This window comes from Centroberyx affinis, unplaced genomic scaffold (assembly GCF_046629955.1).
Source record: "Centroberyx affinis isolate AG114_WGS23_722 - 3 ecotype Tasmania unplaced genomic scaffold, CSIRO-AGI_Caff_v1 ptg004604l_1, whole genome shotgun sequence".
NCBI classification, from domain to species: domain Eukaryota; kingdom Metazoa; phylum Chordata; class Actinopteri; order Beryciformes; family Berycidae; genus Centroberyx; species Centroberyx affinis.
In genome coordinates, this window is record NW_027282216.1 from 715 (window position 1) to 23496 (window position 22782).

General features: G+C 45.4%; 1 protein-coding gene across 1 annotated transcript; it reads right to left on the minus strand.

Annotated features, from left to right (window-relative positions):
* Positions 1-504: 504 nt before the first annotated feature.
* LOC139665528 (neuron navigator 2-like) lies at positions 505-22453 on the minus strand (the record flags this gene model as incomplete). The annotated part of the gene is made up of 12 exons (XM_071544577.1): positions 22380-22453; positions 20195-20324; positions 17543-17852; positions 16028-16739; positions 14603-14825; positions 12734-13017; positions 10854-10898; positions 10099-10259; positions 9229-9411; positions 5786-5838; positions 1972-1995; positions 505-579 (listed from the first exon to the last, which is right to left on the minus strand). Coding segments are annotated over exons 1-12 (2274 nt in total), but the record flags the coding sequence as incomplete, so codon positions are not given.
* Positions 22454-22782: the final 329 nt, after the last annotated feature.

Here is a 22782-nt window from a genome sequence, read left to right on the forward strand (position 1 = left end):
AGCCAGATTTTTATCATGGCATAGTGGTGATTACATTTAGTCAATTATTGTCTGACTAAAATGGCCTATGATTTTAGTCAAGTAAAATAATTACATTATAGTGGACGTCAATGACAATACGACCATTTCAACCTTAGAATAGAAAAACAGAACAATCCTTAAATGGAGATTACAGTTGCAACATTTAAACATTTTTAAAATTTTTCTGTTTTTGAACTCTACAATCAAACCTCACTTTAGAAAAAAAATGTTTTCCATCATGTGATAGCAGAAAAATGTCTGCTGTGCTGTTTTTTGTTTCATCATATTTTCAAATATCATAGTCTTCATTGACAAAATTACAAAAAGCCTTTGTCAACCAGCATTTTAGTTATTCATTTCATGACGAAATTTTGACGAAACACTGGAGAGAGACTGCATATACTGTATGTTCTTGTGGGTTTCTTCAGGAGTGTGTGTGTGTGTGTGTGTGTGTGTGTGTGGCGCGCGCGTTCATTCACGTACATTGGCACTCAGCTGTGTCGTCAGGGCGGAGACCTTCTCCTGGGAAGCGTCCAGCTCTCTGCGCAGCTTGCGGATCTGAGAACAACACAGCAGACGACATCAAAAACGCAGCCAGACAAAAACATACATTCCTGCACTATAGAAGCATGCGGCAACACACACACACACACACACACACACGCACACACACACAGGATGAAAACATACTGTGGCAATAAACGAGGGAGGCTCCCAGATTGGAGCTGATAGGAGAAGGTGAACAGAGGAAGCACCATGGACACATAAAGGAGAACGGAGGTGTGCACAGGTGTTCAGCAGGGAGCGAGGGCTCGCTGGGGGTCAGGCACAGTCACAATACGGCTACATGTGTAACTAGAGACAACAGTGAATACGCCCCCATGTCCCAACAAGTCCAACCACTGCACATAGAAAATGAAAGAGCCGGGAGAACAGAACAGGGCGACGCTTTCTTTTCCGGGTCCACAATTTCCTAATAATTTTCCTAGAAAGGAACTGTTTCATTTCTTAAGACGTTTCCTGGAAAGAACCATGAAATGATGTTCTAATTATAGGGAAAATAGAAAAAGAGTTCAATGGTAGGTGGTAGTTGGTGAGTACCTGATCATTTCCGAGACAGAACCATGAAACTTTACATATTTAATACTCCAAATAAACATTTATTTCCTTCCTCAAACATCACTACTTGTTGGAAAGGCTAATGATGAGAGGGAAAGGTAAGGGACTTGCTTTTGCTTTTATCAGTTATAAAGGCATAGGATTTTGAGCTTTGATATGTCCTGTTTTTGTATTCTTCTTTTCCTGTTTTTCACATTTTTTTGTTTTTTTTTGCCTTTTGTATTGGCTTTATTTTTTTTTATTAAAAACTGTAAATGGAGTGTATAATACTTTATTATGTTCTGTTCTTTTATGTAACTTTATACGTTTTATTTATGTATAAGCTTATATGACTATACCTGCATTTGTTTATATCAGTTAGACTTTCTCTACCTTTTTTCTTCATAACTGGGCTGTGATCTCCATTCTGTCTAGTTGATATACTTTGCTTTACATTTGTTATGTTTACAGTATTTTTCTTCTCTTTTCTGATGTCTCTACATGTTTGTGTTTTTTTTCTGTCATTTCTGTGCGTTTTGTGTTGTATTGTTATTTTTGTTAAGTTAATAATAAAAAAAAAGACAGAACCATGAAATTATGGAGTAGTTATAGTAGTAGTAGGAAGGAATTCAACAAATAACAATATTCTAAAAATGACTTGGTTTACCAAATTGATCTCTGCCCATTATTTTGCCAATAAATAGTTTACAGTTTTGCAGTTCTTTCCAGGAAACTCTTTTAGAAATGTACAGTATCTCATCGACTGCTGACATTTTCTATATAACTACTGCATAATTTCATGGTTCTTTCCAGGAAACTTCACAAGACATTAACAGGCGGGCCGGTGCTTACCTCCGACTGAGACTTCTCTTCGTTCTGGGGAAAACAAACACAAGCAGAGAAAGAAGATCATTAGACGCTGTACTGACTGAATTCAGGCCTGCTGTAATGAGAAAGGAGGGCTGTCAAAGCTGCCTGAGGTCAGACTGCACATCCTGGCTTTTCTTCACCACGACCTCTGTGTGATTTATCAGCTCCACAGAGAGATGCTTATTACACTGCAAAAAATCTCCAGTCCAGAGTCCTGAAATTGTACTTTTCTTAAAATATGTGAACAAATCTGCCAGTGGGGTTTGATCATTTCACTTGTTTCCAATGCAAATCAACTGACACTCAACTCTAGTAAATTCCTGAAACAAGTGAAGCTGCATTGGAAACAAGTGGAGTCATCTCTCCTCACTGGCAGAGTGTTTCTCTTGGTTTAACAAAAATAACATCTGAAGGCTGAAATGACTTGTTAAGATGGGTGTTTTTTTTGCAGTGTGGAGACTCTGCCAGTAGATTGTCTGGTGTAATATGTCTGGAAAGCAGAGATATGCTCCTGGAGGCATTTGAGTAAGTTCTGTGTGTGTGTGCTTGTGTGTGTGTGTGTGTGTGAGAGTGTGAGAGTCCTATTGTCTCCACAGGCAGCACTCAGAACAATGGTGCGAAAGGACAGCGAGGCAAATGTATACAGAGCCGTAGCACGCGAGCATAGCCTTGCACGCACACGTCTAGTTAAAAATGCTGCTCACCAAAACAGAGCCAAACATGCAGCACCCACATTTACATGTAAACAGGCAGGGAGGAGCCGCTGGGTGGAGAAACGAACCAAAACACCCCATCTGTAAATGTCTCTTTTCTTTTCCTAACCCGCTCTTTACACCTTGTTGTTACTGGGCAGGGTCCTGAACGCAACCCGAACACTGCGATACACACTGTTCCAAAAACGCACTTGGACGTCAAGGTCAAGGACTCAAAACGGTGCATGTTTTGGAGTTACGACACGGCACCGGACAGAATTAGACATCACGGAGGCCTCGTTTTCCACCCGTGGTCCTGTCGAGGCCGAGAAATCATTTCGAAACTGCTGCTGTGTCTGTAACACAGATCTCCATCGCAGGGATTTCCTCGGGATGTGCTCAACTTCAGATGGAGAGAAGAAGTCCAGAGATCTGAAGTTGGGTTTTACACTGCCAGTCAAAAGTTTGGACACGTCACATTTTTCTTTATTTTCACTTATTTTCCACATTTTAGAATAACAGTAAAGACACCAGAACTGTGAAATAACACGAATGGAATTGTGCAGCGACCAAAAAAAAGTGTTAAACAAATCAGTACTATCTTAAATTTTAGATTCTTTAAAGTAGTGGTTTTAAGAGAATGAGAAACATCGTACATTCAATCAGGTGGGTCCAAACTTATGACTGGTAGTGTATATTTTAATAAAACAACAAAACAGAATCGCAGCAGTTAATGATTTTCCCCCTGGTTCCACCTACCAACCGTGGAGTGTTTTGACAGCACAGGCTGTAACCGCTAATGTGTCTGTGCATGTATATCTGTGTGTAAGAGTGTGAGTGTGTGTGTGTGTGTGTCCATGCATGCACTAGCACATGTGTGTTTTGTTCCACCCTTAAAGAGGCGTGAGGTTTACAAAGTGCCATCTGTCCACACACCCAAACAGAGCTGTCAATCAAGCAGACTTAACCGGCTGATGTCGGAAAAACAAACAGCCGTCTGTCCGTCATGGAAACCCCAGACCAAACACAACGATCCGTCTCTCATTCTGACACAAGTGCTTCTTCTTAAAAGAGCTGACCAGCAGTTTCCTTGCAGAAAACAATCACTGACTATCAACATTGTGGCAGTTTGATGACTAATTGTGCGTTCACGTGCTAAACAGCGTTGCATTCACGTGCTATTCCACTGGAAAGACACATGATAAACAAACATGGACGTCCTGCAGCTTAACAAGCTAATTTAAGGAACTCAATTTAAGAAACTGCTGGTTATGATGGTGAGTCTGTGTTTAAGTGTTTAAGTGTATATAAGTGTTTTCTTACCACTGACGGACACAAAGCTAGATTTTTTCGCCATGTTCAGAAGGTTAAAGGTTAAACTAAGAACTTCGATAGCAAAATTTTCTCAGACTTTCTTTCTTCATCACCTCCAACTTTGAAAGTCATTCAATATTCACATTCTTATGCAAGATGTGTGGTTCTGTTTCTGATCTAAAACCTTTTTATTGTGCATCTTTTACTATTTTTTTTAATTTTCTACTGTATTGTACGTTTTGTTGTGTAACCGCTGCTGCCATTTCTTGGCCAGGTCTCCCTTGGAAAAGAGATTTTGAATCTCAATGGGACTTCCTGGTAAAATAAAGGCTAAATAGATAAAATAAAATGTGAAATTTCCAACTAGGAAACTTTGTCTGACAGCACGTGACTGCAGGGTGAGAAGTCAACCTCAGTGAGATGAACAGACTTATCACCAGTTTCTCATTTTCTTCTCGCAATAAAAAAAAAAAAAAAACGTGCTTACCTTTCAAGATGGTCTCTTTAGAAATTATACATTCAGAATAATTATACGCTTGACTTAGAGCTGTATTTATCTCCAACACTGCACCAACAGTAGATTTAAGAGCTTCTACACCCTCCTGCTCATCCCTACCGTGTGCTGCCAGGACGTGACGGTGCCCGCCAAGGATAAAGTCGCCATCATTTTGACGCTCCGCTCTCTTCCCTCCTCCCTCCCGATTTCAAACTCGTTACTCCCTGGCTAGAGCGGCACAGCCTGTGCCGCGTGTGGATCCAGAGCCTGAGAGCTCACCCTGCCTTCTCTGCTACACCTGCCCAGGTGAATAAACCTGTCCACAGAGCGAGGGAGGGAGGGAGGGAGGGAGGGAGGGAGGAGCTGTGCTGTGAAACACTACGCTCCGATTGGCTACAGTGTGGATGTGGGCCGTCCCAAGGGAGCCAGACCTGTTTCTCAGAGGGGCTGTTCGTGTCAGAAGTCTCGATGGATGAGGGGGTTAATAAGTGTGTTAACAGCGTGTTTGCCTGGCTCCATATTTCATAGGCAAAAAGGAGCGACTGGTTGCTCTGGTTTCTACACAACAGCCTGACTGATGGAGCTTTCTGAACTGAACAATAACCTACTTGTTTCTATGCAAAGGATTTCTGCAGTGAGGTTTTGCATTGTAGTTAGTGTTCATTACTAGAGGACTGGCTGACTGCACTGCTAGCAAGAAAATGACACTCGATTCTGCAAAATTCTTGAAACAAGTTGATTTGCATTGGAAACAAGTGAAATTATCAAACCCCACTGGCAGATTTTTTCACGTATTTTAAGAAAATTATGATTTTAGGACTCGATAACAGACTGAATGACTTGTTCAGTTGTGTTAACAAAAAACACTGCAAAACATCTCAACTTAACAACTCATTCAGTCTGTTATCGAGTCCTAAAATCGTAACTTTCTTAAAATACGTGAAAAAATCTGCCAGTGGGGTTTGATAATTTCACTTGTGATCTGCCTTATTCTAACTGGTTTCAACAGACTGACACTCATTTCTAGAAAATTCCTGAAACAAGTGAAGCTGCATTGGAAACAAGTGGAGTCATCTCTCCTCACTGGCAGAATGTGTCTCTTGGTTTAAGAAAAATTAAGATTTGAAGGCTGAATATGAGACTAAATGACTCGTTAAGATGGATGTTTTTTGCAGTGCAGCAAGAGTGTTGTTTTTTTCAGTGAGAATGACTTGGAGTTGACCTGGAGTTGATTTTAATTCACTCGGCCGTGGAGTTAAATTGCCACGGACGATCTTTCTGTGTACTCACTCACCGTCGAGTAAATGGAAGAGGTGCTGGAGACCAGAGAGAGGGACGATCCGTGAACTGGGGAGACAAAACCACAGCGTAAAAATAGGGATTAGAAAGTACAACTATAATGTACACAGCATTACCGAGAACATAAACAGACCCCCCACCGTCCCCGTCCGAAGCCCCTCCCACACAAACCACCCACCACGCTCCCAGCGCCGCTCACCCTGCCATTACCCGCCCCGGTCCCGCCTGTCCCGACTCGACTACCCGCCCCCCCCCCCCTCCTCCCTCCGCGCAGTGAAAATAATGACGCCGGCTCTGCGGTCGTAGAGATAATACTCCTACGCATTACAGTTGGGAGTGTGGCGCAACTAATAACAGCCTGCGCATTACTCTACTAATGACTCAGCCGCTAATCACACATCAAAAAGGCCCGGGCCAACAACGCCAGCTCTGTTTCCTGACTGGGAGCGGATCAGGAAGGATTTAGGAGCGTGATGTCATCGTCCACATCACCGGGGGAAGTGGGTCTTATCCCGGTGGATTCATTCATTTGTGGTGCAGGGGCAGGGGGGGTAAAAGAAATCTTTATTGGGAACTGACTTTCATCTTTAAATTTGTCTAGACAGCATATGTGTTAGCAAGGTGTGGAGGGGGGGGGGCAACTTTAAAAGAAAAGACTGGTGTCATTTAGAGTTATAGGTCATTTACTTTTGTCTATGTCTAGTTTATATTCCCCAGTGGTGGAAGGAGTACTGAGATCTTTTACTTAGTAGCAATACAACAATGTAAAGATACTCCATTACAAGTAAAAGTCCTGCATTCAAAATCTTACTTAAGTAAAAGTACATAAGTATTGGCAGCAAAATGTACTTAGAGTATCAAAGTAAACGTACTCATTATGCAAACTGTCCCCATTTAGAGAGTTATATTTTTCATAAATTATTGGAATATTAATACTGATTTATTGACATACATGTACATGTAAGAAGCATTTTAAAGTTGTCAACATGAAGCTAATCTTAACAATTTAGCTATACTTTTGGGTAGTCTAATCTATAACAATGCTATTTTATAGTTATTTTACAAAGATGATCAAATGTTTGAATATAAAATATTGATCTGAAAAGTAACTAGTACAATATTTCCCTCTAAAAATGTAGTGGAGTATAAGTACAAAGTAGCATAAAATGGAAATACTCAAGTAAAGTACAAGTACCACAAAACTGTACTTCAGTACAGTACTTGAGTAAATGTACTTAGTTACTTTCCACCACTGATATTCCCCCAATCAGTTTGCAATGCATGCTGTATGTAATTTGATTTTTTTTTTTACTTTTACTCATCAAACACAAACTTTATGATGTCAAAGCTAGCTTGATTGAACTGCTGTTCCGGCTAACAAAGACGCCCCAAATAAAAAGCCATGGGTTGCAAAAGGATAAAAGTCCAAGAGTCCAGTAAGTCACTATGGGAGAAGTATGGTGTTTTCTATAGAGACGTAAGAGGAGGGTAAGCTCACATGAAAGTGGGTGGTGGGGGGGGGGGTGTAGGGGGGGTGTGGGGGGGAAACTGCTCCTTTTCTGGGTCAAGTGACAGTGTGTAATGCTGCTGCTCTCTAACGCCGGACAGCTCCAACAAAGTGTTGGGTGTATGTGACTTTTGTCCTGTCAATCTAACAACAACTGAGTAACTTTACACCTTGGAAACATATGTACACACAAATCCGTGTCCTCCCAGACACATGCACACCATAATCCAACCATGCACATACACACACACACACACACACACACACACACACACACACACACAGCTCCTGGAGGTTTCCTGCATATCATCATGTTTCCTTATTCTGAAGCCTCTCACTAACGATCCCTGTAATTATCTCCCTGTTTTGAAGCCTAAAGGGAAGAGAGACTGGGGAGCTGGGGAGAGGAGCGAGACAGATAAAATGGTGCTACTGGGGGGGCTGTAATAATAGAGTGTGTGTGCGTGTGTGTGTGTGTGTGCATTCGGTGTGTGCCGTGTGTGCGTCTGTATATCGACTAGGACCTTAATGAACTCGCACACAATTGATCCCCGGAGGGCGTTTACAAATCTGGTTTCAGTGTCATTGGGTTCGCTCCGCCACTCTCCTCTCCTCTTTATTTATCCCTCTCTCCGCCTCTCTCCCTCTAACAAGACTGCAGATTTGAGAACCGGGAAAAACGGATACTCCTAGATTGTTATATATTATAAATCTGTGAAGTTCAATGCATTGGAGGAGTTATTTTGTGATGAAGTGTTGTAATTTACCTTTTTGGTGAACCCACTTTCCCTCAACCTGCTTCATCTGCTTCTACTTCGGTTAGTGATTTCCTATATTTCCCGGAAAGCCTTTCGACAACCCCCAGAAAAAAAGGGCGTGAACTTGTTGCATGGGTTATATAGCTGTTACATGTGTAGGTGGAGGGAGCAATAGTGATGGCAGAATGGCAGATGCAACCTGTCTCTCTGCTGCATTGCATTCTGGTCTCTCTCCTGCTCCTGTGTGGGAGGAGAAATTGCTCTCTCTTCTTCTTCTACGATGGATTTCTCCCTGTATGATTGTTGAACGTCTCTCGGTACAAAATGGCGGCTCTATATAGAAAGAAGCCCTCGCTCTTTGATTCTGAGGGACTGACACCAAAAACCTGACGTTTACCTCAGGTTTACCTATGCTTTAGATCACTGAAACGAAGGAAGAAGAAGGCGAAGAAGAAACACACCTCCAAACAACAAAATGGACCCAGAAATGCAAGGTGCATCGCCAATAGCTGGTTTTTAAGTGTTAAAGTGTTTTAAGGGAGGATTTTTCCATTAAGAGAGCCATCTTCTCTCTCTCACTGAACACTGCAGAATACAGCCTCCCTCCCTCCCTCCCGCCCTCCTTCCCTCGCTCCCGGACTTTTTGTTCCTCTAAATAAAAGCGCTGTGTTTCCATGGCCTCGAGGACTGAGCAGACTCCAGCGGAGTGACCCGGCTCCAGCGGGGAGTCTGCCTGCTGGTGGGAAAAGCATGCCTGGGTACTTTTCCCAATAAACAAGCTTATGAAAAAACAAAGCCCAACCAAAGCAGATTATGGACTTCTAAAGGGATAGAGGGCTTTTCTTAGAGTAGCAGTTGTAATCCCTCCTAATGTACTCTAAACAAACGGAATAATGCTTCTTCTGGCACGGGGATGGGGAAGGAGGGAGGAGAGGCATAAAGGCATGGAGAGATGGAGGCATTCAAGTCTTGGAAAAGGATTACGGCTAATTATGGATTTCAGCAAATGTCTGTGGAATACATGGCTCCGAACGGCTCAACAGGGCTTATCAATCACCCAGGCTGAGAGAATTTTATTTCACTCTCTCTCATCCATCCATCCTTCCATCCATCCATCCATCCATCCATCCATCCGCCCACCGTGCCGCCCCGTGCCCGACCCCGCTCTCTTACCCTCCTCGAAGCCGTCTCTGAAGGACCCCGAGCGGCTCATGGTGCGAGTCTTCTCGTCCAATGACATGCAGGAGTTTCTCAGGCGGGTGTCGGCGCACGGGTCGAAGGAGACGTCCTGATTGGTCAGGCTGTTGTTGCGCAGGCCGGCGAGGTTGATCTGAGCCGCCGAGGTGGGGCTGGAGGCTGTGTGAACGCATCAAACGCGGCACGTTACAGTCTGAAGACGATGCTGACGAGTGACGGGAGCTTCCATTTGTAGATAATATTTGTATGGAGAACTAGAATAACAATAACTCTGTCACCTCGCATCTCTACTTCTCTTATTGTATCTTACCTATTTAATCAATGTTTAGACTGATGTAATAAATGTCTTAGGACCATTTAGTAGTACTTTTTAGGGTCTTAGGTTAGTCTTCGGTGTTTTGTAGGTTGTAAGTGTTACTGTATAATACATGCACCTTTTCAAATCTAGACGTGTTAGTAAACATATATTTTAAATACTATCTGCTTATATCTCCATTATGTCTTATATGATTGTACTTGTGTTTTAACTGATTTGTGAATAAACTGAACTGAACTGATCTCTAAAATGTCAACTTTTAAGGAAGAACTGCAGAAAAAGGAGGAAAGAAGGAAGAAAAACAGTGTTGATTTCAGCTTGACCACCCTGGGTTTCTGAGTTTATCCAATGGAGTGTGAAATGGTTTCAGAAGCCCGAGGGTCATAGGGTTTGTCTCAACCCGCAAAGAACCGAGAAATCCTTCAGTTGAAGTAAAATCATCATCATCATCATCATATTACCAAAAGTGGAGTTAGCAGGTTTTCACAGGACAGCAGTGCTATATAGTCAGGGTGTGTGTAGGGCATTACCGAGCTGTCCGAAGTTGAAGCGAGTGCCGGAGGGCGAGGTGAGGCTGGAGCCTGGGGAGAACGGGGAGTTGCTGGCCGAGTCCTGCAGCCCGCTGGTGGAGTGGGACCGCAGCCAATCGCGTGCCTCCTCGTGGCCTCGCAGCTGGGGGGAGGGGCCATACCTACAGAGACAAAGGTCGGGTGTTTAAAGAGGCAGGGAGGTGTACAGACAGAACAGGTGTGGTGTGGATTCTGTGGTGCGGACAAACAATGATTGATTTGAATTCTGGTCTTTCTGATCATTTGGACAATCAGTAATGTATCTTTTTCTTAATCGGCCTGATTAGCAGCCTGAATCTGAACATTTGATGAAATCAGAGGCTGAAACAAACAATTACACAGCGTGAACACAGACTGATTTTCAGCTGAGAGTGACAGACAAACTGAGCAAAAAAAAAAGCAGAAAGGAAGGCCCAAAAACATTAAACCCCCCCAAAATCAAGCCAGTGAAGAAGTGCATGACACCGTGACAGCTGTGCACAACGACAAAGTGACATGCCTTTCCACCGAAGCACAACACGACACATGTTGCCGAGAAAACGAACAAAAAAAACAAAACAAAACATCAAAAGCGTCATCAGAAGCGTGAAGCGCAAGCCTTGGGAGGAGTGAATGAGCTTGAGACAGAAACAGAGGAAAAGGAGGAGGATTCGGTGAAGGAGTGATAGCGATAGCAGCAGCTGCTACAGTGCGGTGGGGGGGCAGGACAGCGGTACCTGAGTCCTTTCTTAGGCAGAGTGTTTCTACCACAGTGTGGCCCGCTGTGGAGCAGCAGAGAGAAACACTTCAGAGGAGGAACGGAAACAAGGAGGGGAGGAAAAACATGGGGTTGCATCTCTCTCTAGGCTTGCATAAATGAAATCCTTTATCTATGTGTTTTTAATCATTACTAGTTCATCATAACTTAAAAGAAGCAATGATGAGCGTCCTATGCTGAAGCTGTAAACAATAAAATCAACCACAAGGTGGCAGTAAATAAACAGTGATGGCAGACTGAAGCGGACCACTGCTAACGCCTATTTGTAGAACAAAAACACTTCCAATGTCAAACACAAACAAACACACGCATACTCACTCACGCAGTAACATTCACACACTCATACACACACCATAGCTGGGGGTCCTGGTAATCGCCAGAACGACCACACACAGCCACAAAGTAAAAAACACAGAGTACCACAAAGCGTACCACAAAAAAACAAAGTACCACAAAGTACCACAAACTGCTACAAAATACCACAAAGAGGGGCTTTGTGGTTGTTTGTGGTACGATTTGTGGTAGTTTGTGGTGCAAAATACCATAAAGACCCACAAAGTACCATAAAGACCCATTCTTTACGGTGTGGTGAGTCTTCATGGTACTTTGCGGCTCTGTGTGGTGGTCTGTGGCGATCAGTAGGACCCCCAGAGCTGTAGTGCGGTTTCAGCAACGCTAACCAGAAGCCGACCATCGCCAACACGCACACAGGCACATTTACCTGTCCTGTTTCCGAGGTAGCGTGTTTCGGCTGAATTTAGGGCTAGCGGAGGGGGAAGAGAGGGGACTGATGAAGGACAAAAGGAGGGAAAACGCACAACAGAAACAGAGAAAGAGAGATTTAGAGAAAAGAGAGAGGAGGAAAATCCTTCATAAATCAAGATCCACAGGTCAAAGATACTCAACCGATTCACCAGTGATGTAGCTGGTGGGGGGGGGGGGCCCAGCAGGGAGGATGATGTCATATGGCTAGCCTCAAACAAAGCTGTGACTTCAGATGCTATAAAGTTACCTCTGAGACATTCCTGTCACGTTACACATCCGAGCTGTCAGGGAGGAATCCTCCATAATGACCACAATTACTGCATAATCGACTGGGGACGCCATGGGATTCTGTTTCTCTGCTCAGGTGCAGACAGAGCGGCAGGCATACCTTCACCTCAATGACGCCAAATTTGATCTTGCAGGGGTTTTTTTATCATTAAAACCGAGAGCAAAATATTAAGAAAAAATCACCAGAAATCTAAGGAGGCCATACTTTTAAAATCACAAGGAAACAGCAATTCGATGGTCTCTTGCCTATAAGTAATTCAATGTATGTCGGTTGGGGGTCAGACTGTTCGAACGTGTTCAAAAGTCTTCAAAAGTACAAAATGCTCTGCGCATATAGTCTGGGGCTGTTCCAGATTCTGCAAATTCCAGCCAGGGTTTCCTTGGGTGAACGCCCGAAAAAACGCAACACACCATGTTGCCGCTCGCGTCACTTTGAAAGTTGTGAAGTTGCAGGATTTATATGATGGGAGGGGCGGAGGGGGTGGGAGGTGTTAAAAAATCTGTGATGGTATTTTTACGCACGCCTACTGGTGTGATATGAAGCAACCACTAAAAATAAGGCAAGTTCCCAGATTATAAATATAAGAGAAATTCTGTACATTTTTTTTTGGCATTCGATGCTAAACAGGTGTCCGTTATGATATGAAGAAAGCGAAACAGTCAGATCTCATTTCATTGTGGCTTTTTGGGACGAGTCTTTCCCTCTGAGCTGAAAGATCGGCGCCCCACGTCTTAGAATTCATCACTAACCCTTCGTCCCCTCTCCCCCCCCCCCCCCTTCCTCACCTCTCGGACATGCCGGTCTTGATGCTGCCGGTGCGTCCCAGGGCGGAGAGCGTGTCCTCCCTGTGCGTCCCGTGGCCTCCCCCGCCGCCGCTGCCCAGGCTCATGTCGATGGACTCGCTGCTGGTGTGCATGCTGCTGACGGAGGGGTACCCCAGGCTGCCCGTGGTGCCGTGGCCCCCCAGGGTGCCCTCCCGGCTCTGGGCGGAGGAGCCGCTGAAGGTGGTGCCCCACGTCAGGCTGTTGGAGGGACCGGTGGAGGAGTAGACCGAGCCGGGACTGGAGGCCTGCGGTGGGGGCGGAGAGAGAGGGGGAGGGGGGGGGGGGGTTAGGAATGCTCAAACGTGATTTTGTGGTCTTGGAAAACAAAAATCAGTGGTACAGCCAGTCTCTCTTTGAACTGTATTTTCCATTTTTGTGTGATGGCCTGGAATCTAGAAAAATTACTTCAGAAAAAAAAAAACGTCTGCCATCCCATCATCCAAAGTGGTAAACAAACTCATTAGCCAAATATTAGCTTTTCGGTGAACTCACTTTGGCTTGAATGACTGCCACTTTTTTAAAACAAAGCTCTATGTGTCACTTTATGTGGGTGACTCATAAGCTTTTCCAGTAAAGCATTATCAATCATGTCAGAACCTGACAGTGAGAGCCTGAGTAAGCATGCTCACACTGCTCTTTTCTGCTAGGCATGGGTAGCTAGTCCTGGAGAAGTCAGTGTTAATAAGTCAGTATTAATAAGTAGTTAAAGGAATACACCAGAGTTTTTGATAAATTGTCCTGTTGGTCAACTAAATGATGAAAACATCGAAATCATCCATTTGTCCCCGGTAGATTGTTGGTCCGGTTGCTCCATGCTAACTCTTCAGCACATTTACTCTATGTTGGGTGATAGCAGGTGACTGGCATTAAAATATACATTAAAATGTACTGTTGGAGTTACTTTTCCAATGGATCCTGAGATATGCCTTTCGGGCAACCTCTCAAATTCTAATCTTACACATAGTTCCATTAAGCTTACAGAAATCCTACTGGCCATTGCCAAAAAAATGTATTGCAATGAAATGGAAGTCAGATCTCCCATTGCCAGTTGGATTGTGGCTTTCAGAAGTGAACAGCTGCATACCTCTGGAAAAGATAACCTACTCACTAAGGAATAAGATACATCTTTTCTATAAAATGTGGCAACCTTTTATCAACTACATGGAGAATCTCCCATCTCACATGACTGAATGATCATCTGCATGGTCTCTCACCACATTCTCACCACACTAGTGTTGTAAAAGAACATTCTACTGTGGTTAAGGCTAACCTATCTCTCATTTGTCTGTTATCTCTTATTTGTTTGTTAATTTATTTTTGAGACGTCTGTAATGTACTGTGAACGTTTTTGTATTGTCATTGTGTGGCTGTATGTTTTGTATACTTTTTGAAAAACCAAAATAAAATACTCTAAAAAAAAAAATTTTTTACTGTTTTGAACTAGCAGGGACTACTTTCCCTGTTTCCAACCAAGTGAAGGTGGTGGGCGATGGGAGACTGTGTGCAGCTAAAATCACTGGGCAGTGGATGAATACGTGGTTGCTCACCTGAAATAAACCTGGCTGCATCAGCTATAATGAGTTAATGATATTTAATTTTAAAATGTATTACATTTTAAAAGCCAGGTTTGGTAGCAAGGTTTATTTTACAGGACATATAATAGTCATAATCAGTCAGTCTTCTAACTTTGGATGCACCGGAGCCAAAGATCTACTGGGGACACATGGATGATTTTGGTGTCTATGTCTTCATGACTTATCTTCTCTCCCAGACACTTGGTGTATTCCTTTAAGACCTTTTGTTTTCCTGTATGTTCCTGCTCCTGCTCACCTGCTCACTGCCCAGCGTCCCGGTTCCTGAGCCCAGAGCTCGGCCTCCAAACAGGGGGCTGCTGGTCTCGCTGTCCCCGCCTCCCACCCCTCCTCCTCCGGGGGACTCCAGCACCCCGGACACCTGGTTCATGGTGGCGTGGGGGTTGGAGATGACTGTGGAGTTCTTCATGTTTTCGGCCGTGGTGACCGGAGCCTGTTTACCGGGCTTCCCACCAAACAACCTGCAGCACACCAGGAAGGGAGGGATAGAGGAAAAGTGAGAGAGAGGGAGTTTAAGCAAGGATAAGGTACACAAAAAAGCAGGAGAAAAGGATGGAAGTAAATCTCCCATTAGAAATGAATGGGACTAACAAATCATATAATCACTTAATTAAGGGAGAAGGATGGGCGGAGAAGACGGCAGAATGTTAAGATGAAGTGTGTTTGGATTTCTAAAAAGAGAAAGATGCACATGCTGTCTTTGTCAAGTGACTTTAAAGGAGAATACCATGTGTCACATAGAGTTACAGCCCATTTACTACTATCTAGTTTACATTTCAAACTGTACAATGGCAGCAAATGGCTTCTTCTGAAGGAGGAAAACGAGTCCTGATAACTGTAACTATGCTGACTGTGTGCAGACACCAGCAGGGAGAATAGAAACCTAGACTGTTGGCACAAACTTAAAAAAAAAAAACACCGGTGTTATCCTTTAATGTCCATGAAACGAGGCAGACTGCAGCAGGCTCACAGTCTGGAAAGGTAGAGTCAGCACACAGATCTGAGTCGGAGCCAACACACACACACACACACACACACACACACACACACACACACACAGAACTCTCTCCCGGCTCTCTGTAAATCCTGGGTTAGACTTTAAATGGCAGGCTGTGATGAGTGGAGCGGCGGTAGGGCGATAATGGCAGCACACAGGCTCTTTGAAGAGTTATCACTCCCTCAGATTAATGAGGGCAGAGTGGTGAGGTAAGACTCAGCTCCCATTACCCCACACCACAACCCACTCCAAGGGGTGGGGGGGGGGGGGGGGCACTTGGCAGTTCAGCAGCCTGGCTCAAGGCCTGGCTTTCACAATGGCCTGATTTAACCCCTGTGTATGTGTGTGTGTGTGTGTGTGTGTGTCTGTGCATGTGCATGAAAACAAGCCCACACGTGTGGACCTTACTCACTGCTGCTTATCATTTACTGTCTGTGTGATTACTGGCTTCATAAAAAAAGTCTTCTATGTTTTTGTCTGTGTGCGTAAGTGTGTGTGTGTGTGTGTGTGTGTGTGTGAATGCAGGCCCATACAAGTGGACCTCACTCAATATTGCTCATCAGTTAGCAGTCAGTATGTCTGCATGATTCCTGACTACATAAAAGATGTCTTATCTGTGTGTGTGTGTGTGTGTGTGTGTGTGTGTGTGTGTGCACGCGCGCTCACCTGCGTAGCGTCGGCGAGGAGACCTGCTGTCGTCCCGTCAGCGGGACGGTAGCCGCCCCGCCGCTCTGCATCGCGGCTCCGCTCCGGAGGCCGTCGATCTCGGACACGCCCTTCTCCCGGTCCGTCTGATTGGCCAGCAGGACCCCGCCCCCCGAGCCGTTGGCCTTGCCGACGCCGATGTGGTTCTTCCCGTGCGAGGTGACGGACAGCACGGCCGCCTCGATGCTGCTGGTGGAGGAGCGGTTCCCGTTGCGGGCGGCGGCCCCGGAGCGGCTGGGCCTGGGCAGGCTGCGGTACTGCAGCGTGGAGCGGGCGCCGACCGGGAGGAAGCCGTCGTCGTGGTGGTGGTGACCCGCCGCCCCCCCGCCATCCTGCCCGCCCGCCTTCAGCCCGCCGGCCAGCGAGCGCGCCCCGGATTTGGGCATCTTCCCCAGAGTGGCCGAGCCACTGGTGACCACGGTCACCATGCCGGAGCCCTGCTTCTTGAAGCCGAAGGTGCTGGTCGGGGTGCGCGAGGCGTGCGCGTGGGAGTGGGAGTGGGGGTCGGAGACGGTGTGCGTGAGGGCGTGCGCGGTGGCGCGGCCGGCGGGCGGCGCCTGTTTCTTGGCCTCGTCGCCGCTGCTGCGCCCCGCGTCCGACGGCGAGCGGTGCAGACCGTTGGAGCGAGGAGAGAGACGCCCCTTCTCTGACACCTTCACATCGTCTGTTTTACCTGCAGGACACACAGCTCCGTTGTGAATACAGAACGAATGTTGTTGCAACGCATAATTGTCTAGCTTGGTTATTTGTTAAAAACAGATTACTCTATTCATTACTTGTATTTATCAGAAATATCTCTGTTACAAAAACTCTGTTTATTTTGTATAAGACTTTATCTCTCAGTTTAGATAGACATGACTACTCTACCAGACATGCTATAGGAGGAAATTTTACATTCAAACGAACGGTCATGTACCGAGCTATGCATGAATGGAGACGTTGAAAAGATGTAAAAAACTAGTTTGGCTAAGTTTTGAATAAAATACAAATATGAGTTTGATTGTGTTGATGTGTCTTGTGGCCATGGAGGGTCTGAGTTTGTGGACCGGGAAACTGGAGTGAAACGGACTAATTTTGTTTATTTTGTAATGTTATGTGTTATGATGCAAGTGTAATGGTTGCATTGTCACTATGTATGTCTGTTTTGTGGACCCCAGGAAGAATAGCTGTTGCAATGCTGTAGCTAATGGGGATCCTAATAAACTAAACTAAACTGAACAGCAGGATGAGACCGCTTCACCTGCATGACTCACACTTAGAGATGTAATTATACTTGATACTTGATACTTGAAATCCTGAAACAAGCTGCTTTGCACTGGAAACAAGTGAATGATTTCTTGTGTTTTGAGACTTAATAGTAGATAAATGACTTAATGAGCATGTTTTTGCAGTGTTGTCTCTCCACTCATTGTGCATGTTTAGAGAATAACATAATAATCTAATCTGGTCATTTCAGAGGTTTATGCAGACTGTTACCTGTGCTGTGGGTCTTGAGGCCGGTGGAGCCTGTGCTGGCGTTGCTTTTGGTCCGGGGGGACGTCACCCCCACCTGAGTGCTCATGCCCCTCCTCCAGGAGCCGGTGTGGGACACGGAGGGGGTCTTCCTGCCCGAGCCGCCCTTGTCGGACTCGTCGGAGATGTCGGAGGGGTTCCGGCGGCTCCACTTGGAGCCCGGCTCCATCCTGACCCCGCTGTCCGACCCCCCGTCCGACCTCTTCACCTCGTCTCCCGACCAGGCCTGCTGCACCGCTGTGGAGGCCGAGTGCTTCTCCGCATCCGTCACAGGCTGGACACACACACACACACACACACACACACACACACACACACACAGTAAGTCAGATTTATTACTGCTGAGGAAAGCGTCTTTTACGACACGTTGCCAAGTGCTTTTAAAAAGCACTCCATTTTACGACCGCAGCCATCACTTTGGGCCATCCAACCAGCATGCACACCACAATCACCTGAGCGGGTGTCAACAAGCTTTTTGGCAACATCAAAGCAGAGAGCAGCCTGTCCACACTGGTTTCAGTGTCAGAAGGTTTTTGTGTGATGGCAGCTCGCATTTTTTGGAAGAGCGGCTTGAACGCCCCCAAATCGACAAAGTTCAACGCAGAGCTGTCGTTTTTTTTCCCTCTACTGTCCAATCGGATCAGCGGGGAGGCGGGACTTCTGCAGTGCCTCTTGTTAACAGACTAGTAGTCGCTCTGATCACCCCGAGCTTCACAAATCCGTTTCCACAATGTCAACAGAAGAAGCCTGTAGACGAATCAAGAGCTGCACTTTTCTGTTAACTTTTTATCACGAATATTTATTGTTTGTCATACTTGTATAACTTAGCTAAAGCACGTTAACCTTACTCACAGTCTCTCATGGCTCAGAGTAGAGGAGAGGCTGGCATGCAATCTAATGGGTTTCTTTTGGAATATCTGTTATAGGAAACAACCAATTTGTCTGTACTCACAAATAAATTATGTGAGAGATCAACATAGTCATACTACCAGGCAGGCTACTAGGGGTTATCTAGTTAAACCAAAACCCAGAACAATTTGGAACAAGTTACCAACTATGATCATTGAGTTTTAACTACTAAACTACTAAAAAAACACATTAACAATAACCCTAACGTTAATTAACCGACCTGATCAACCACGACGGAATGCAATTTGATGTGTTGTGATTTTTAGTTTTTTAGTTCTTTTTATGTCTTGAATATGTTTTTATTGAGACATTGTTACATGTGTTATATGTCTTCTTATATATGTTATGTTATGTTTTGTTGTGTGTGGACCCCAGGAAGAGTAGCTGCTACGTTAGCGGCAGCTAATGGGGATCCGAATAAAGGAATAAAGGAATAGCTAGCACAATAAGCAGCTGTTTGAGTGACTAACAGCTCATCGTCTGCTTGTAGGCGGCATGTCGAGTTGCTCAGCCTTCCTCATGCCTCCTGTGTGATCAGGCCTGAGTGTTGCTGCCAGAGGAGAGATGAGGCAGACTTTATTAATCTGCTGGGAGAATGGCTCCTTTGTACCCTGCTTTGTTTTTCCTACAGCACCTTGACCTCTTCAATAATGAACACATATCTTATGATAACTGCCCATCCCATCGGCCACAATATCGTGTGTGTGTGTGTGTGTACACGTGAGCCTGCGTTGGTGTGTGTGTGTGACGTCCAGGTTTTGGTAGCAGCTCCTGATCCCCTTTTCCCAGAAGCCCTCTCCAAAGTAAGCTGAGAATAACACCGCCTCACCTCACACCTCCCTCGGCGCAGGTGGCTTTCTAAATCACTGTTTAATGACTGGAGGCCAGTTTCAACATCAACATTAGTCCTGTGAGTTAGCAGCTCCGCCGCCCAGAGGAATAAGCCAGTCTCATGTTCTTCTGCAAATGCCGAGGAATGCTAAGACCTTTAACGGGCCGGGCTTAGGGAAATGAGGTAAAACAGTGGGAGTGGGTGCAGGGTGAGTTAAAGGAGAATGCTGGTGTTATTTAGAGTTATTACACGGCTTTGTTGAATACTCGATTCTGATTGGTCAATTACGGCATTCTACGGTCTGTTATTTCTGAATAGCGGACCGCTGCTATGAATAACAGACCGTTGCTATGGACGCGGTTCTGATCATAGACTCTGGAGGACCACGTCCAATCATATCAATCCGCAGAAAGAAGTCCGGTAAATTTAACGGTTAATTTAAATTTTTAACAACGTCAGCTCATTTCGCGAAGCCCTGTGGCAAAAAAAAAAAAACGTTAGCTTTCCGTTACTCCATCAGAAAACACCATGGAAGATTTTTCTAATATTAATTTCAATATATTTGGAGAGCACGAAACTTTCGATTCACGGTTAACGGCTGAACTGTCCCCAGTAAAGACGGGTAAGAAGGCTACAGACCGTAGAATCTAACGGACTATTTTTTGTAGCGGAAGCAATAAAATAATTTTTTAAATCAATAAAATTTTGCAATGCATGCTGTATGTAATTCGATTTTTTTGACATTTGTTTTGACCAGAGAGGAAGCTGAACCACTGGCACTAACCCAAAAAAACTGGTATTCTCCTTTAATATGTGTGTGTGTGTGTGTGTGTGTGTGTGTGTGTGTGTGTGTGTGTGTGTGTGTGTGGTCCCACCTGTCCGTTGAGGGCCTTGCGCTGTGCGGCGGGCGTGTTGGCGTAGGAGGAGATGGAGGAGCTGGTGTTGATATCATCGGTGTCAATGTTGTCGCTGATGCCGCTACTCACCGAGCTGCTGTCGTCCCAGCTACACACACACACACACACACGCACACACACACACACACACACACACACAGCAGAGGACAGGGGGAAAGGCTCGTGTTAGCAAACACACTCCATCCACGATAAATATTCAAATATTTCTTTCTTTCTTATTCTTTTACTCTACATCTAGCATGACTTTGTGTTATTGGATTTCAGCTTGGATAGCCACACAGCGGACACACACACACACACACACACACACACACACACACACACACACGTCACAGACACACACAGGCTGAATGGGGTTGTCCATCATATGAACAAAGGCTTTTCGGAGGGGTGACATCATGGTGCAGAGCCTCCTCTCCTCTTTTGGGGGGGGGGGGGGGTTGTAACACAGCAACGCACACAACCCTCCACCCCCACCCTCCTGAACACTCCCCTCCACACACACACACACACACACACATACACACACACGCCCCCCTGCTGTTCAAATAGACCCATCTGAACAGAGCAAACAGGCTGGAAGTTAATGCAAGATATATTTATCTATTTGTAAACATAGTGTGTGTGTGTGTGTGTGCGTGTGTGTGTGCATGTGTGTGTGTGTGTGTGCCTGTGCGCGTGTGTGTGTGTGTGTGTGTATGTGCGTCAGAGCAGAGTGATCCACTGGGAGGCTACGTGGGAGACAGGAAGCCAGGCCAGTTGGCAAACATCACTGTGAAAGGACCACAGGGAGGATAATGCTAATGGTCAGAGCAAGGTTGGCTGCACCAGGGGACACTGGCACACACACACACACACACACACGCACACACACACACACACACTGAAGTGGTGTTGTCAAGCTATCTGTATTTTACAGTTGTCCAGGGACAGATCTGTTAAGACTAATGAGACATAAAACCTGTCAAGATAGGCTCTCATAAGACAACAGAGAAGCACACACACACACACACACACACACACACTCACACACACACACAGCAGAGGACAGGGAAAGGCTTGTTTCAGCAAACACACTCTATCCACGATTAATATTCAAGAGTTTACATATGACAAATATTCAGGAAAGTCAGGTTTATGTGGGATTACAGGTGTGATCTTTGCTCGTTTATATTTTTGTTGCCATTAAATGTATACTTTCAGACAAAACCAACACTCACACGTTTACATATTGCATACATACACACATATGAACACACAGGACAGGAAGAGGCTACACAACCCCTCATCTTCTCCTCTGTTAGGTTCGTTATTATTAGTTATTAGTTATACTTTCCCTGTTGCAAAAACCCCAGAAGTATGAGTCAGAGAGAGCAGGTAGGAGAACTGAAACAATCCTCCAACTCACAGAGAAACCGCCTCCGGAGCGGTTTATGTTCGTTTACGTTCTGTCATCGAGGTTTGCCTTCCGACCAAATAACATAACAACACACGACTTGGAAGTCCTGGATGACGGACTTTCCCCCACCGGCACCTGAACGCAGCATAATAGTCACGGTCCCAAAAAAGTCTTCTAATGGCAGAAATCCCAGATCCGGCATCAAAACAACTCACTGATCCTTCCTTGTCTGTCCACTAAAAATTCAGCCTAGTCTTGTTTGTTTGCCTTTTTTTTTTTTTTTTGCGATATCTAAGCTAACAAACGAGTCGAGTGGGAACATGACCTGCATCCAGCGGTAATAAATCCCAGTTCAAACAGCAGCAGAGTGCAGATCCAGATCCGGCACTAACGCTCTGAACTGTAGTGGATCTGAGAGCAGAGCAGAGCCGCCGACAGACTGAGAGAGGTGCTGAGAGATTTAGACTGACCACAGCCGTCTCAACGCGTCCACACAGCCACAGGGGAAAGTCCCGCGCACACACACACACACACACACACACACACACACACACGCACGAAAGAATATGAAGATATGTGGGACACACACACAAAAGCACACAAAGATCTAAAAAACCCTCCTAAACATAAATTAAATCCTAGTTGCCATTCCTGAAAAGACAGCTTCTCCGTGGCACACGCACACACACACATACATGTGCGCATACATGCACACACTCACACGCACGCACACACACACACTACCTGGTCAGGGTGCCTGGGTTGCCGTGGGAACCAGAGCGCTGCGGGAGAATGCCGAGCTGGACCGAGAGCTTCATGGCTCCATGCTGCCGAGTGTGTTCACCGAGCCAAAGTCTCACTTCAACAACTCCTCCCTCTCTCTCTCTCTCTCTCTCTCTCTCTCTCTCTCTCTCTCTCTCCCCTCCCACTCAGCTCTCTCTCTCTCCCCTCCCACTCAGCTCCCCTCTCTCTCTCTCTTGCCCTGGCTGGTGTTTCTAGACCGAGCTACTTTGTCGCTTGTTGCATTGATGCTTCGTCCCTCCGGCTCTGTGTGTGTGTGTGTGTCTCTCTGGAATAAGAGAGAGAGAGAGAATGGGGGGGGGGAGAGGGAGGACCTGCCCTTGCTGCTGGTAACATGAGCCTCTCC